The sequence below is a fragment of the Sus scrofa genome, chromosome 8 (genome assembly GCF_000003025.6).
Source record: "Sus scrofa isolate TJ Tabasco breed Duroc chromosome 8, Sscrofa11.1, whole genome shotgun sequence".
NCBI classification, from domain to species: domain Eukaryota; kingdom Metazoa; phylum Chordata; class Mammalia; order Artiodactyla; family Suidae; genus Sus; species Sus scrofa.
The window spans coordinates 70,868,869-70,883,896 of record NC_010450.4 but is presented as its reverse complement, the minus strand read 5'-3'; the positions used below and the strand labels follow the sequence as shown (position 1 = coordinate 70,883,896).

Genomic DNA, 15,028 nt, shown 5'->3' with positions numbered 1-15,028 from the left:
TCCATTGCGCCAAATGTATTTTTGATGAATGATGAGTGGGGCTTTCCAAGAAGCCGCCAGTCTTGCAAAATCACACTTGAAGGGGTTTTAGCACAGCCTTAAGATTCATGAGAGCTATTAACCTCTTCAGGTTATCATTTTTCTGAAAAAATTTAACAGAGCCATAGAAAGGGGTTTTCCTTAGGGGGGTTCTCAACAGGGGTCTGATCACTGTACCCATCCTTAAGTTTGTTGGGCCAAAGATAAATAACAATCTCAGACCCCTGGGGGCCTTTCTACCTTGAGAGGGAGGGTGTACATTTCAGGGGAGAGGAAAAAAAAAGACCAATTCAATTTAATCCATGCACTGAATTTATCTAATGTTGAGAATGCTTGGAGAAAAATATACCTTAAATTTTTAAAATAAAATGTCATACAATTTTAATCAGCACTTGTCAGAACCAGTGTTAATGACCTGCTAACAGAATTTCCCAAACCCCCTGATGTCTGACATGGCAGGACCGTGTCTCATCCCTGATGTGACCCTGGTGCTCCCGACCGTGCCTGGCACACGGATCATGCTCAGGAGCCACCCATCGAGCAACTGCCCTACTGGGTCCCTTCCATGTGGCGCCTTGATGATGATGATGGCAGAGCTAGGTACGTGGGAAGCAGTATGCATTAATCCTTGAAACAATGCTACCAAGTGGTTAAAATTACAGCCTTCATCTTGCAGGGGTGGGAAGAGCGTAAGTAAAGCTTCATAATTGTCTGCCTGTCTATGGTCAGTGGAAGCCTTCAGGTGGTTACATTGAATTCTTGCCTGGAGTCAAGAGGAAAGTCCTGACGTTACGTTGGCATCATTTTTGGCAAGGGTGTGGCCAAGGGGAAGTGTTTCTGATATGCTCCATACTCCACCGAGGTTGTATTTTTCGGTGACACATCCCTTTAGAAACTCACCACTGACGATTTCAGAATGACTCTAAAAGTTTCAAAGTTCCGTTTTTTTGAGTGCATCCCCCTCCCCTGCCTCCACCTCCCCAACACAAAGAGAAACTGTTACAAAGCGAGAATGAGCTACCCAGACTGGTCCATAAAAGCCAATTTAACTTATAATTAAAATAGGGTGTTTCTACAGGGATACACCGTAATTGAGCCAGATGTGAAAACAGTAGTCTTCAGTAAGATATAATTCATAAAACAGTTGGATGCTCAAGAAAGTATAGACTTAGTGAAGAGAAAGATATATATATACATATTTTAATTTGAAGACCACTGGGTCCTTTTATAAAGGCTTTTTGACATAGGTAATGCTGGCATTTTAATTCCAATTTCTCTTTGAAACCTGGCTTCTGCGTTCTTTATATCTTAGATAAGCGTGATATTACAAGGTGCTCTCATTCTTGACTCCATCACAAAGTTGATTTGGTTCATGTAGAACCAAAGATGGAGGGAGATAAAAGGGAAGGAGAGGGGAGGGCTCCCTGAGGGACACTGGGCTGGGCTGGGGGGACCGGAGGAGATGAGGGAGGACAGCAGAGGGGATGTGTGCACAGAGAGAAGAAGCTAACTATGTGAGTGCCACATGGGGAAGCAGGACAAGCCTTTTGAGGAAGGAGCACAGCTGTGACAAGAAAGAGTCAGGGGCATGTGTGTGTGCACAATGGTGCTTGTGTGATCATGTATTCTTCCATTTACTTGTTCATTTATTTGATTTGTAGAGTATCTTCTTTGTGCTAGCACTGTGCTCACAGACAAAGTCTGGGTCCTCATGCAGCTATCATTTTTGAGGGGAAAAGAGACAGACAAGCAAACAAATCTATTAAAAACAAGTAAAATCACAGTCCATGATAACAGCCGGGATGAAACTAATTGATGCACTGAGAGAATAAATAACAAGGGCACCAACTGGAAGGGAAGTCTCCTGCAGGGTGTGACCTGGAAGCCACACATGAGGAAGAAAAGCATTTCAGGGAGAGGGGCTAACAAGAACCAAGGACCTGGAGTGACAAAGAACAGGGTGTGTTCCAAGAATTAGACAGAAGGCCAGTGAGGACACAGCCCAGTGGATAACAAGGAGAGGAAAGTGCAATGAACTAGAAGAAGTGGCAGGGCAGGTCCATGATGGAACCCAGGCCAGGCTGAAGGGTTGAATTTAATGCTAGGAGCAGCCGGAGGCTATGCGGGGCACTTGAAGACAGGTCGAGGGGACTTCCACTAAGGAGGCTGCAGCTGTTGGGAGGTCAACGACCGCATATCACAGTGGCACGTGTCCTCCTATCCCAGTGACAGGCATTGCACAGACTGGTGAACCAGACCACCACTTGGCTTTGGGCCATTTAAAGACGGATGGACACTCAGTGTGAGTAACGTGGTTTTGGAGAGTTTGGGATTTTACAAAGCAGTAGACAACAGAAGTGGGAGACTTGCAGAGTATCAGCAACTTTCTATTTGGCTAAGGAAAGTAAAAACTCAGCTACTGCCTGTGATGGCCCTCTTTTTATGAGAGAAAGGCTATTTTTCTTTTAATTTTATTTATTTATTTATTGGCTTTTTAAGGCCACACCCACTGCGTATGGAGGTTCCCAAGCTAGGGGTCAAATTGGAGCTGTAGCTGCAGGGCCTACACCACAGACACAGCAATGTAGGATCCAAGCCGCATCTGTAACCTACACCACAGCTCACGGCAATGCCAGATCCTTAACCCACTGAGTGAGGCCAGGGATTGAACCTGCATCCTCATGGATGCTAGTCAGATTCGTTAACTGCTGAGCCACAGCGGGCTATTTTTAAAACCCAAAATATAAGAACATAATTTCAAGGGGGGAAAAAAACCCAATTTTGTACAACACACTTCGCCTCCCTTGTATTGTCAACATTTTACTTTAGAAGTGGTGACAACCCCCTTAGGGGCTGGGCACACCCCCCACATCAGGGTTCAGAGCATCAGTATTTAGGAACCACAGATGAGACAAGGTGAGATTCAGGAGGCACGTGGCTTTCTTAGGGTGATGATATGAGTTAAGGGCAGAGGGGCCAAGGCTCCCGTCCCCTGACTCCAGGTTCATTCTTGTTCCATTACATCATCAGGCTGTAGATTCCAGCTTATTTCTTTTACTTTGCCAACTTTCAGATACAGTCCCATCTATTCCTGTCCAGGGTGGAGTACATTGGCCATTTTCACTGCCCTGCCAAGATTTCATAGAGCTAAGATACTTATGGAGAAACAAGTACTCAGCGAAATAGCTCTCAGCCAGGAGCCTGACAAAATGGAATTCCACTCTTTAAAAAGAAGAGGAAGGCACATCTTACCTGATCTTCAGATAGGCTGCAACTCCAAACACCAGCAAGACCACGGCAATGACTGTCACTGTGATGGCGGCGATGCTGCCTGGGAAGGAGAAAAGGCACAGAAGATGAAGCCGAAGGAAGGGTATTCATTTCAGGTCATTCTGTAATGACACCCAGGAGCTTACTTCTGTTACCAAAATGCTTCTCAGGCTAAGCCGAATTTGGTAAGTGGCCAATATTTATTAAGGCCTTTGGTTGGCCTGGAGTTCAGAAAACCATCCACAAAAATATTTGATTATCTTTTTACAGATGCCACCAGTCTATGTCTGCTGCTGCTGCTGTTTGCAGGGGCAGTGGATTTAAAATCTCCTGATATCCTATATTCTTCTTTTATTCTCGTCTTTCTAGCCCTCGCAAGATACTGGAAAACTTAGGATGTTTTATTCAAGGGTTATGACAAAATAATGAGGTTGCTTTTTGAATAAAGCGGGACCACAGAGCTATGTCCGCAGCATCCACTTCAAAAGTGTCATCTTGGTAGGAGATGCACTCATTTTAATGATGCCATCAAATCAAAGCCTTTTCAAAAAATTCCTCTTTGGGAGGTAGGTCCATCCTTGAAAGATGAATCTGATTTCGTAAAGGAGAAAGTCAAGTTTGGTGCATAAAATGAGGTAACACTGGGTTCTGCTTGTAGAAATAACCAGGTATAATTATAAAGCTTTATCAAATGTTTTACTGTGTAGTTTTGAATCTGTTTCCAAAGGCAACTATTAATGGGCAGTGAAAAAAACCCTTTGAGCATGTAGCCTTGTAAGAATAACCATACGGCTTCCAGAGATGACTATTTGAGGCACAACACTCTTTTTGTGTGAGCCGGTGATGAATAATGTGTATACTTCAGTTTTATTTCACCTCAGAAATGCCAAGAATCAATTGGTCTCTTGTCCCCTAATAGTTAAAGTGACTTTTTGGCTCTAGAGTTGGTACTAGGGACCCTGTTTACTCTTTCAGGCCACTGAGAAATTATTTTCTACTTCAGCAAATGAATGGGACTCTTAAACACACTGGAAAGAGCGTCAGATCTGGCCTCCGATTATGTGGATTCAAATTTGGTTCCGTCATTATTATCTGTCTGACGGTGATGGGCTATTAACTCTGTCGAGCCACATACCACACCTCTGGTGACAGAGAAAGAAGAGCATTTCTGCCCTCCTGCATTATTTTAAGAAAATTCACAATGAGATGCCCTGAGCACCAAGCTAAGGTCCTATCCAGAGAGACCTTCCTGGACCAGCACCCATCTTTCATGGACTACATCTCAAAGGCGATGGATGGGCCCCACATTTTTGGAGACTTAACCATTTGCAGATTATTTTGCCATTTCTCCTTTTATTTATTTCCCCTCTCTTATGAATGGCTTTTGTGTATTGTTCTTCTCATTAGTGCTTCCACCAAAGGAATTAAAGCAGAGCTCAGAAGCAAATCAGTCTACTCATTAACTCTTTAGTAACTCCCCAAAAGTCTGGGGTGTAAGAAGGTTACAACAGACTGCCATGCCCCGGTTGGTTATCATTTTTAAGAGAGCCAAAGAGGGCCGCTAGCATCAAAAGTAAAACCAGAGCTTGATGTGTCTACACAGAGCGATTATAATGCATGCTTTCAGGGCTTCTACACTTCTGGATACTCACACGCCCGTCTCTTTGCTCCTGGAATCCTTTACAGCCAGATTAGTACAAATATTAGTACATTTCTCTTCCTCCTCTTCTTACTATTATCAAGATAGAATAACGGCACTGAACGCTCAAACGGGCAGGCTGGATCTTTTCCCAGACAGAGCAAGTCCAAGGTTAGAGTCCCTTGTGGCAAAGCTCTACTTCTACTTTGAAAGGCTGCGCTTAGTTTCTCGGCCTCCAAACTGTGCTGAAATGAGAACAATTCAAAGTTCACCGAAGCCGCTTAACAGCTCTTTTAAGAGCTTGTGAAATGGGGATTATTACTGCCCACTAAGGTGGTGGGGGCGGGGTGTGTGTGGTGTGTGTGTTTTAAGATTCAAAAAGATACAGTGATTGCAATTAGGAGCAGTTTTGAAAACTGACCTTTAAGTTCCTGCTTTCAAAGAAAAAAAAAAAATGGGTGAAGAGGAAGAATATAGTTGCTTTCACCAGAAGACCCTTCTTTCTTGCCCTAGGCTATGTTTACTACAGAAAATTGTAGGTGTGACAGTTTTCAAAGTTTCTTCCCTAACTCTCCGCCGTTGGATCGCCGCCAACTCTGCCATTGACTCAGAGTATTTATGTACCCCTTCTTACTAAAGATAAAACAGACAGTTTTTTCACTCAAGTGCTGTTTCTTTTTTCTTTTAAACAGCAAATGATGGAGGGACCCACTTCCCCTCCATGTGACTGGTGGCTGTCTGGCTCTTGGTGTAGACCAGTCTTCAGGTGAGGCTCTTTTTTTTTTTTTTCTTTGTCTTTTGTCTTTTGTTGTTGTTGTTGCTATTTCTTGGGCCGCTCCCGCGGCATATGGAGGTTCCCAGGCTAGGGGTTGAATCAGAGCTATAGCCACCGGCCTACGCCAGAGCCACAGCAATGTGGGATCTGAGCCGAGTCTGCAACCTACACCACAGCTCACGGCAACGCTGGATCGTTAACCCACTGAGCAAGGGCAGGGACAGAACCCGAACCTCATGGTTCCTAGTCGGATTTGTTAACCACTGCGCCACGATGGGAACTCCCAGGTGAGGCTCTTTTAAGGCCACCCTGCTTGTCCACAAAGGACAGCCTATGTGATCATAGCGGGAATCAGTGGATGAGGCCCCCTCATGGGCCCTGGAGGGCTGCTGAGCAAAGGGGGGCTTCTCAGGGCGGGTTCTGCTCCCCCAAAGAGGCCAAAATGTGGGAGGTAAAATAGGTGGTCCTTAAATATTTGGGCCACCTTTTTAATGAGTCTGCCCCCCACCAGCTCTTCTCAGAGGGTGCCACCATGGGGGGAGGGTCTTCCGTGGTTTTGCATCCCGTCTTGTTCTCACCTCCAAGGAAGCTCCCACCCTCAGAAGCTCCCCCTGGGACATTCCACCCCTCAGGCCATCGGGTTTGAACGTCTGAGGGGGTTGCTGCCAACATTAGCACAAAAGGCTTGACTTCCTCCTGGCAAAAACAAAGTAAACTGGAATCCCCCTTCTCCTCCTCTTTCTTCCTTCCCTTCGAGGCAGAAGGAGATCGAAAAGAGGAAGGTGTGGTTGGGGGAGGGAGGGCTCTGCCCTGTGGGGGCGGGGTGCACGCTGGGTGGGCAGTGCCCTGGGGTGGGGGCTGAGGAGGCAGGGCGCTGGCAGCTGGCATCTCAATCCTCCTCTTGGGATGCGTGCATTACAGATTGGGTGTGACTCACCCTGTAAAGCTCTGGGACCAGAAGAAATTAAGCGAGAACTGGAGGCAACTGCTCTGTGTATCTAAGCCAAGATGCGAGAATATTCCACTGGGCCAACGCGTTCTGCCTGGCCAGAGGGCTGCTGGAGAGCCATGAGCCAAAGCCGCCTGGAGGTCTGGGCCTCTCTGAAGGCTGGGGTTTCTCAGGAGGCATTTCACTGCTCTCATGTCAACTCAGAACAAGAAAACCGGAACAGGGTGAAGACTGGTTGTAGGAACTGGCTATGTGCTGCTTTTCCCCCGATATGGAAAAGAAGGATTTCTCATGCCACATCAGAGTTCTCCACAAAGGAGAACACGTTTGGAGTGCCTTTTCAGGGATGGAAAATCCGTGCAATGAACCAGGGCTCAGAGAGTAAGAGGCAGCACATTGGTTTATTTCCCCCAATTGCAGGGGAAGTCTGGTTTGGAAAGAGGCAAGGGTTGCTTTCCTATTCTACACTTGCAGGTGGGACTTGTGCCTGACGCTGGGGCCAAGAACTTTCTAGCTACCATCTCAGTGAATTCTCCTCATGAGATGAGGAGACCGATTCCCACAGGATGGATGAGCAGGGAAGGCAGAGAGGCACCAAAGACCTCAATTCAGGTTTTACAAGCTGGTAAATGGTTAAGCTAACTTGTGAACCCAGGACTATTTCCTGAGTGTTGCATGTTTAATCATTAACACACTGCTTACTTCCCCTGCCCTCTGCTCAGCTTGGCCAACTCCTGCAGGTTCTTTTTGAAAACTAAGTATCAGTTTTGAGGGGAAGCCCTGCAGACACCCTCCTACAAGTTGTAGTGCTGTTGTGTGTTCTCAGCTCTTCGTATCCGCTTCCCTCAAACACTCTGGGTGTGTTTCTGAGCTCCCCCCTCCCCCACACGGATTCGAATCCTATTCATCTTGCATCTCAAATCCTATTCATCTTGCATCTCTTCCCCGTTCCCCCACAGCCTCAGTACTCAGCAGTCTTTATCCATAGTAGTACTTAAATCATTTTTTTTAATGGCCATTTCCATGGAATATGGAAGTTTCCGGGGCCAGGGATTGAATCTAAACCACTGCCGTGGCAACACCAGATCCTTTAACCTATTGCCCTGGGGCCAGGGATCGAACCCACACCTCCGCAGCAACCCGAGCCACTGCGGTCGGATTCTTAACTCACTGTGCCACAGCAGCAACTCCCTTAAGTCATTTTTTTAAAAAGTTGAATGAATAAATGTAACTGACAAAGAAAAAAAAAAAAAAAAAGGTAGCCAGAGGTTTTGGAGGCTGCTCCCTGTGCTAAGAAAGCCCCTAATCTGTCCATCTCGGAACCTCCCATCCAGGCCTCCGCTGGGTACCAACTCCTATGACTCTGGAGCTGTGTCTGACCACATGGGCATGAGAATTGCCATGGACAACTGAGCTGGGGGAGAGTTAGTTCAGGAACATCTGTCCAAATAGAGCCAGATAATAACCTTGAAGTGGCCACAACGAAATCCCAGAGGGCCATCGACCCTGGGGAGAGGCTTTCGGAGGGCACGATGTGCCCATTGGTGTTGCTGTTTGGTGCTCTGCAGTCCTGGAATCAGGTCTGGCATCACTGTAACGGCTCTCTCCCCCACGCCTGCCTCTCTCTGTACTGCACTCTTGCCAGTCCTTTGTGGACATAAAGCCCACCCCCCCCAACTCACCACAGGCTCTGCTCCCGTCCACACAGCTCCCCTCACTTGCCCTAAAGGTGCCCTCCTCTCATCCTGGGCTTAGCAATATTCCCAAACCTCAGATGTTCCCGTGAGGATCCTGCTCATTGAAGGGGTTTCTCCCCGCCCCCATTTTAAACATAAACATTTTATCGTGTCTCTTTGGCGGGATACTTGCCAATTGCATCCAAAATGAGAATAGATCACACGGGGACGTGTACCATGGGGCTGGGCAGACAGGTGGGCAAACAGGGGGGAGGTGGGTGGTTCCAAACTCTGTATTTCCACCTCTAACTTAAGAGAAGGTGTGTGTCTATAGAAGCCGGAGCAGTCTTGGGAAAAGGCGGGGATGAAGCTGTTCTCTAAAGCAGGGGCAGGACCTGGACGGACACCAGCGAAGGTTTGAGGCAACAATCAGCCGGCTGGAGAAAAACACCTAACATTTCCAGACTTGAAAGATTAGCACTGAGCTTGGAGGCAGAATCATCTCAACTGACGTCCTCGTCTAAAAAAATGGGCCAATCCCTGTCGTTTCCACTTCGTAAGGCTGTTGGGAGGAGGAAGGCTTTGCACCGGAGCACAAACGAAGGGATCCCTGCGTAGCCTGGTCCCTTCACGTTATGGATTAGGAGACTGCGCTACTGAGGGACTGACCATATCCAAGGTTAGATATTTACAGAAGTGACAAGACCAAGGCCACAGTCAGCCTAAGAGGGTGTAATGGAAATGAGTAGGGACCACGAGATGGTGGGGTACTCAGACCAGATCCTGGAGAACTATCAAAGCCGGATGTTTGGGCTTCACGGTGGGGCAAGTGGGGACCATGGAAGTGCTTTGGGTAGAGGCATCATTTACAAGAAACTCTCCAAATCCAGTCTTGTCTTGGAAGTCATCCCTGATGATGCTGCTCATGTTGAAGCCTCTTTTTCTAGATGTCCTTTCACTTTGTATGGCACAATTCTGTAAACTGATTCTAGTATACAACTTTTTTTTGGGGGGGGGGGTTAAGGCCACACCCACAGCTTATGGATGTTCCCAGGCTAGGGGTTGAATTGGAGCTGTAGCAGCTGGCCTGCACCTCAGCCACAGCAACTCAGGATCCCAGCCGTGTCTGTGACTTACATCACAGTTCATGGCTACGCCAGATCCTTAACCCCTGAATGAGGCCACTGAGTGAGGCCAGGGATTGAACCTGAGTCCTCATGGATGCTAGTCAGATTCGTTTCTGCTGTGCCACAATGGGAACTCCTGATTCTAGTCTATAACTTATATATATGTAGCTGTGAGTAGTTAGGCTTATACGTATGAGGTAAAGACCTGTAAGGCACACGGTCACGCTAATGGGTTTACGTGGGCATGTTTAGCAAGCACTCTTGACTGAAAGTCCCTTAAACCCAGGGATTCCACGTGTACTCCTTTGTCTAGACCCAGAGTAAGCAACTCATAAAACAACTGATTCTTCTGAAAGTGTAGCTAATTTGTTGCACTGAACTTTCTAAGTAGTTATGACACAAAACTAAAACTCCTTTATTAGGCATACAGCTTGCAGGCAAATATGCTACAGAATTGTTTTTTAATCAGCACAATCTGTTTGTCTCAGTTAATTAGTCTTTCTCTCTACTGCCCCATCCTCTCAAAATTTTTTTATTTTTAATTTAATTTAATTTAATTTAATTTAATTTAATTTTTTATCTTTTAGGGCCATACTCATGGCATATAGAGGTTCTCAGGCTAGGGGCTGAACCAGAGCTATAGCTGCAGGCCTACGACATAGCCACAGCAACAGCAGATCCTTAACCCACGGAGTGAGGCCAGGGATTGAACCTTCATCCTCATGGATGCTAGTCAGATTTGTTTCTGCTGAGCCATGATGGGAACTCCTCAAATTTTAAATCATTAAATTACTGCTTAGTCACTTTGTCATGCTGAGTGGCAGAAGTAAACTTTATCAAAATTAGTCAAATATTACCACCACTGGAATCTTTTGCTTCATGTTTAGACTCTTACCTAAAAGCTAGTGAGTCTGCAGAAGTGGGTGGCGGACAGACTTGGGATTCAGACTTTGGGGCAGGATCCCTAATATCTACACCTTTACATTTCCTGTCAGCAGGATCCCTGGTTTGGGGACTGGCTTTCCTTTGATCTAAGAGCATTTTGCCTACTTGCAGTTAAAAATGTATACTAAAACCCATGAATCTTTGTTGAGATAATAAAGGATTTACCAAAAAAAAAAAAAGAGTTCCCATCGTGGCACAGTGGAAACGAAATTTGACTATGAGGACGCAGGTTCGATCCCTGGCCTTATTCAATGGGTTAAGGATCTGGCATTGCTGTGAGCTGTTCTATAGGTCACAGATGTGGTTTGGATCCCATGTGGCCATGTGTAGGCCAGCAGCTGCAGCTCCAATTCGACTCCTAGTCTGGGAACCTCTGATATGCTGGGGTTGCAGCCCTAAAAAGACCAAAAAAAAAAAAAAAAGATTTGCATTTCCCATGGTAAATGTGTGTTCTTCTTCATTTGCCTCTCCTGCAGGCACACAGCTCTACTTTAAGGACTCAGGGAGCCCAAGTTAGTAATTAATGCCATCAGTCAGCAGGTCCTGGTTACCATGGTTTTCAAGTTGCTTCACTTCACTTATAATCTTTCCCCACACAAATGAAGCCTCTTTCCCACCTGGAATTTGTATGACTACCTGTTTCAGTCACCTGATCCTAGCTCTCCTTTGACACCAGTGACGTGAACGAGGCTGGGTTTCGAAGAAGAGCCAACAGCAGTCCTCACCCCCTATCCCCACAGCATCCAAGTGAGCCGATCACTACACAGCAGCTTCTGATCTGCGGCAATGCCAGGGAGCATTCTTCTCATTCAGTGTCCCCCCGATCAAAAGGGGCCCCCAGAGACTGAGAATTCTTCCTGAAAGATGGTGAGCCCGCCACCTGAAGGCTAGGAACAAATCTCCTGAAAGACCGCTCTGAGTTCAGCCTCAGCTTAACAATAGTTATCAGGGGACAACTCTAGCAGCGTGCCCAGAACAGTAATAAAGGCACTAGGAGAAGCAGTCCTGGTCATAAAGTCACAGCAACCATCCTTAACTTGTGGCCACCCTGTGCCAGGCACTGAGCCAGGCAGCATGGGATAGGCACCTCCACTTAGGAGTTTGGCAAAAGCGGTTAACAAGAATCTATTCAGGAGTTCCCGTTGTGGCTCAGTGGTTAATGAATCCGACTAGGAACCATGGGGTTGAGGGTTCGATCCCTGGCCTTGCTCAGTGGGTTAAGGATCTGGTGTGGCCATGAGCTGTGGTGTAGGCCCGCAGCTGCAGCTCCAATTTGACCCTTAGCCTGGGAACCTCCATATGCTGCAGGTGCGGCCCTAAAAAGCCAAAAAAAAAAAAAAAAAAATCCATTCAACTGCTTAGTACACAGAAGTGGGATTCAGATTTGAGGCTGGGCTGCTGAAATGTATGTTTCTCTTCTCTCTGTGATCAGAAGACCCGGCACAGGGACTGCTTTTCCTACACGTCAGCTGGATAGTCTTGGGCAAGTCTCTTGACGTCTCCCTGCCCCGCTGGCCTCATGGGTGTCCTTACATCTACCTGTAAAAAGGGTGTTGGTTCAACCACACAGCTGATGTTCATTGTTTACTGTATGACCTAATTTGGTGAATCATTCACTTCCTCTACGAGTGTTTTTACAAACTAAATAGTGCATTTAAAATGCTTTGTCCATCATGAAGTGCGGTACAAAGGTCTCAGTCTCTGGGTGTCGCTTAGCCATAAAAACTCCGAAGCCAGGAAGAAACCTTGAATCCAGCGGAGATGTGAGTGGACGTGAGCATGTGAAATGACAGCAAGTCTCAAGCTCTAGTTCTGCTTTCAGCCCAATCATGACCAATGGAATGGAATATTATTGTGGAAAGGAAATTCTTAAGATGGTTCACTGATCTAATCCTTTCACTTTACAGATGATAAAAATAGAAGGCTAACGAAATTAAAAGATTTGGTTGTGATCAGACTCCATCTATGGCAGATGGTCTGCCTCCTTTTAAATTTTCTACCTTTTGGTCTTATTCCTAGTAAAAGCCTTAAAGCACTAGTAGCTGAGGCAATAAACAAGGACAAGACCCCAGCTTCTGCTTCAGGACAAGGGTTTCAAAATTCAAACATCTCCATCCCACTCTCATGGCTTTTGCCATGTCCACATCACTTACACTCTAATTTTCTTTCTTTCTTTCGCTTTTTAGGACTGTATCACAGCATATGGAACTTCCCAGCCAGGTATCAAATCACAGCTACAGCTGCTGGCCACAGCCACAGTCACAGCAACACTGGATCTGAGCCAAGTCTGTGACCTACACCACAGCTCACGGCAACACCAGATCCCTGACCTATTGAGTAAGGTTAGGGATCTAACCCGAATCTTCATGGATACTAGTTGGATTTGTTTTTGCGGTACCACAATGGGAACTTCCACTGTTATTTTCTTAATATCTGCCTTTAAGTCATTTTTCTTTAGCTGCTACATATAGTCATGCCCTAAGCAATAAGAGATATGGGATCTTGAATGCTACGTGCTATTTCAGTTTTTTTTTTTTTTTCCAAATGCAGATCAAAACAAAAGCATAGTTTTTGTGTGTGTATGTCTGTCTTTTTATGGCTGAAGGTTCATTACTACTGAGCCATACGGAAAGGTCCCAGAGTATAGTTTTCATTAGAATAAAAATGGTACATCCTCTTGCATGCTTTCCATGGAGGGACTTAAATACTACTTTGGGGAACACCGCTCCTGGAAACTCCAGGTTCACAAAGAGACTGGGAATGAGATGCTGGGGTGGCGATAAATCACTGTCTCGGGGCCCCTGGAGGAAGCCAGGAAGAATGGAGGGCAGGTATCAGGGCTGGCAGGGCCAGTGTCAACCCCTGTCACTGCTCTAGGGAAGGTGGCAGCTTCATGAGCCCTGCCTCTCGGTGGAGGCCAAACTGGAGGAAATGCGGCACCGCAGAGACGGCTGCTTGACTTGGCCACCCCGGGGCAGCGGTGCAGAGGTGGACAGAGACTGGACTTCTAGGGCCATGTTGCTTGCCAAGCCCTGATGACTGTCTCTAACATCCACATCAGCTGCTGCTTCTCATTCCCTCCTGCCGGACAGATTCGCGGTACCTGGCTTTACGAGCCTATCATAAACTTTGAACATTCCTTTCTGTAATTTCAAGTTATATTATGTTTAAGTTCTGTTACACGTTTCTACTGGCTGAGAGAACCACACCTTGATATGAGTGGGAATCTCGGCTCTGAGTCTGCCCAGATCTCCTGGGGAACTGGGGTGGGGAGTGGGAGGTAGGGTTGGACAGATTTCTGGGGAATAATCAAAAAAAAAAAAAAAAAGACCAGAGGCTCCCTTCTTCCGTTTGTCCTGGATGATGAGGCTCTTTGTCTTCCTGTGAAAGTCCCCATCACCCAGGGAGTGGGTGAGCTGTGGCATGTGAGGTCATCAAATCCCTTGATTGAAGGCAGAGACATTTCCATTCAGGAGTCAAGGCAGAAAGAGAAAAATAAAATCCTGACATCTCCCTGCTATGGGAGTAGCTTTAATGAAATTAGCCTGGAAAGTATAAAAAAAAAAATACTGGAAACCCTGAAAACCTGGGGGTTTTCCAGTTGGGGATCAGTCACAAGGCAGTGGGCAGGAGGTACGTGTAGGCTGACTTTTCAGCCTCTGACTTTCACTTTAAGAGAAGGGATCTCAACTCTGAAGTCATCTCTGTGAATGTCCCACAGAGAGGGGCGAGTCATACATCACAGGTGCCATGTGTACCACGAAGACTGAAAAAGGAAGTTTTTTTCTGATTGTTCTCTGTCTTTAGTGTTTCTTCTATCTCTTAAGTATTGCAGTGCTGAAAATGAGGCATGACCACAGATAAAACCACACTGAGGGTATTTTTTCCTTCACCGAGGGCCCTTTTTGAAACTCTCGCCTAGCCTCATCCACAGTTGAAGGCTGAGATCCCTTTGGGGTTCACCAGCCTGAGCAAGTAAGGCCTTTCCCACTGTGAGTTTCTTGGTTCAGAGGACACAGCAAGAAGGAAGGGAGAACTTCTCAGGGTCTGAGATGGAGTCCTTACCCTGTTTGCCAAGCAGTCTGCCTGCAAGTGTATCATTTTGTCATGGAATATGGCTGGGGAGTAGAGAGCCACAGTTTCAGGTCACCTGTCCCAAGACCTTGACCAAGGGTGATGACATCAGCATGATTACTGCAGCCCAAGACCTCAGGATCTCTGTGGACCCATGAGTTCATTTAGCTTTGCCTCCATGTATTCATCACCAAGGCCAGGTAGGAACTTGCTTTTGGAGACTGTATTTTACCCAGTTTTAATTCCTCCCAGATACAGGTTCCCAAGGTTGCAAACTTCGGAAAGAAAATAATGCAAACTTTGGTGCCAGTTAAGAGAAGAGGGCAACCTCTAGGTCACGGTCCCCCACCCTAAGAGGGAAGTGGAACTGGGGCCAAATCCTGTAGGCTCAGCTTCTGTAACCTCCCTCCTCCCGACTGTGTCTCCCAGCTGATCGTGTCTCCCTCATTGTCGGCACTCTTTCACCGTTTTCTTTGGAAATCTCCAGTTTCATGAAAGTGTTACTATTTCCAATGTGAACTGAGTTACTTTTCT

General features: G+C 46.4%; 1 protein-coding gene across 1 annotated transcript in view; it reads right to left on the bottom strand.

Annotated features, from left to right (window-relative positions):
- PARM1 (prostate androgen-regulated mucin-like protein 1) overlaps nucleotides 1-15,028 on the bottom strand; it is a 104,509-nt gene that overhangs the window by 8,746 nt on the left and 80,735 nt on the right. Inside the window, 1 exon segment of the mRNA NM_001243716.1 lies at nucleotides 3,292-3,370. Coding sequence (NP_001230645.1) covers nucleotides 3,292-3,370 — 79 coding nt within the window.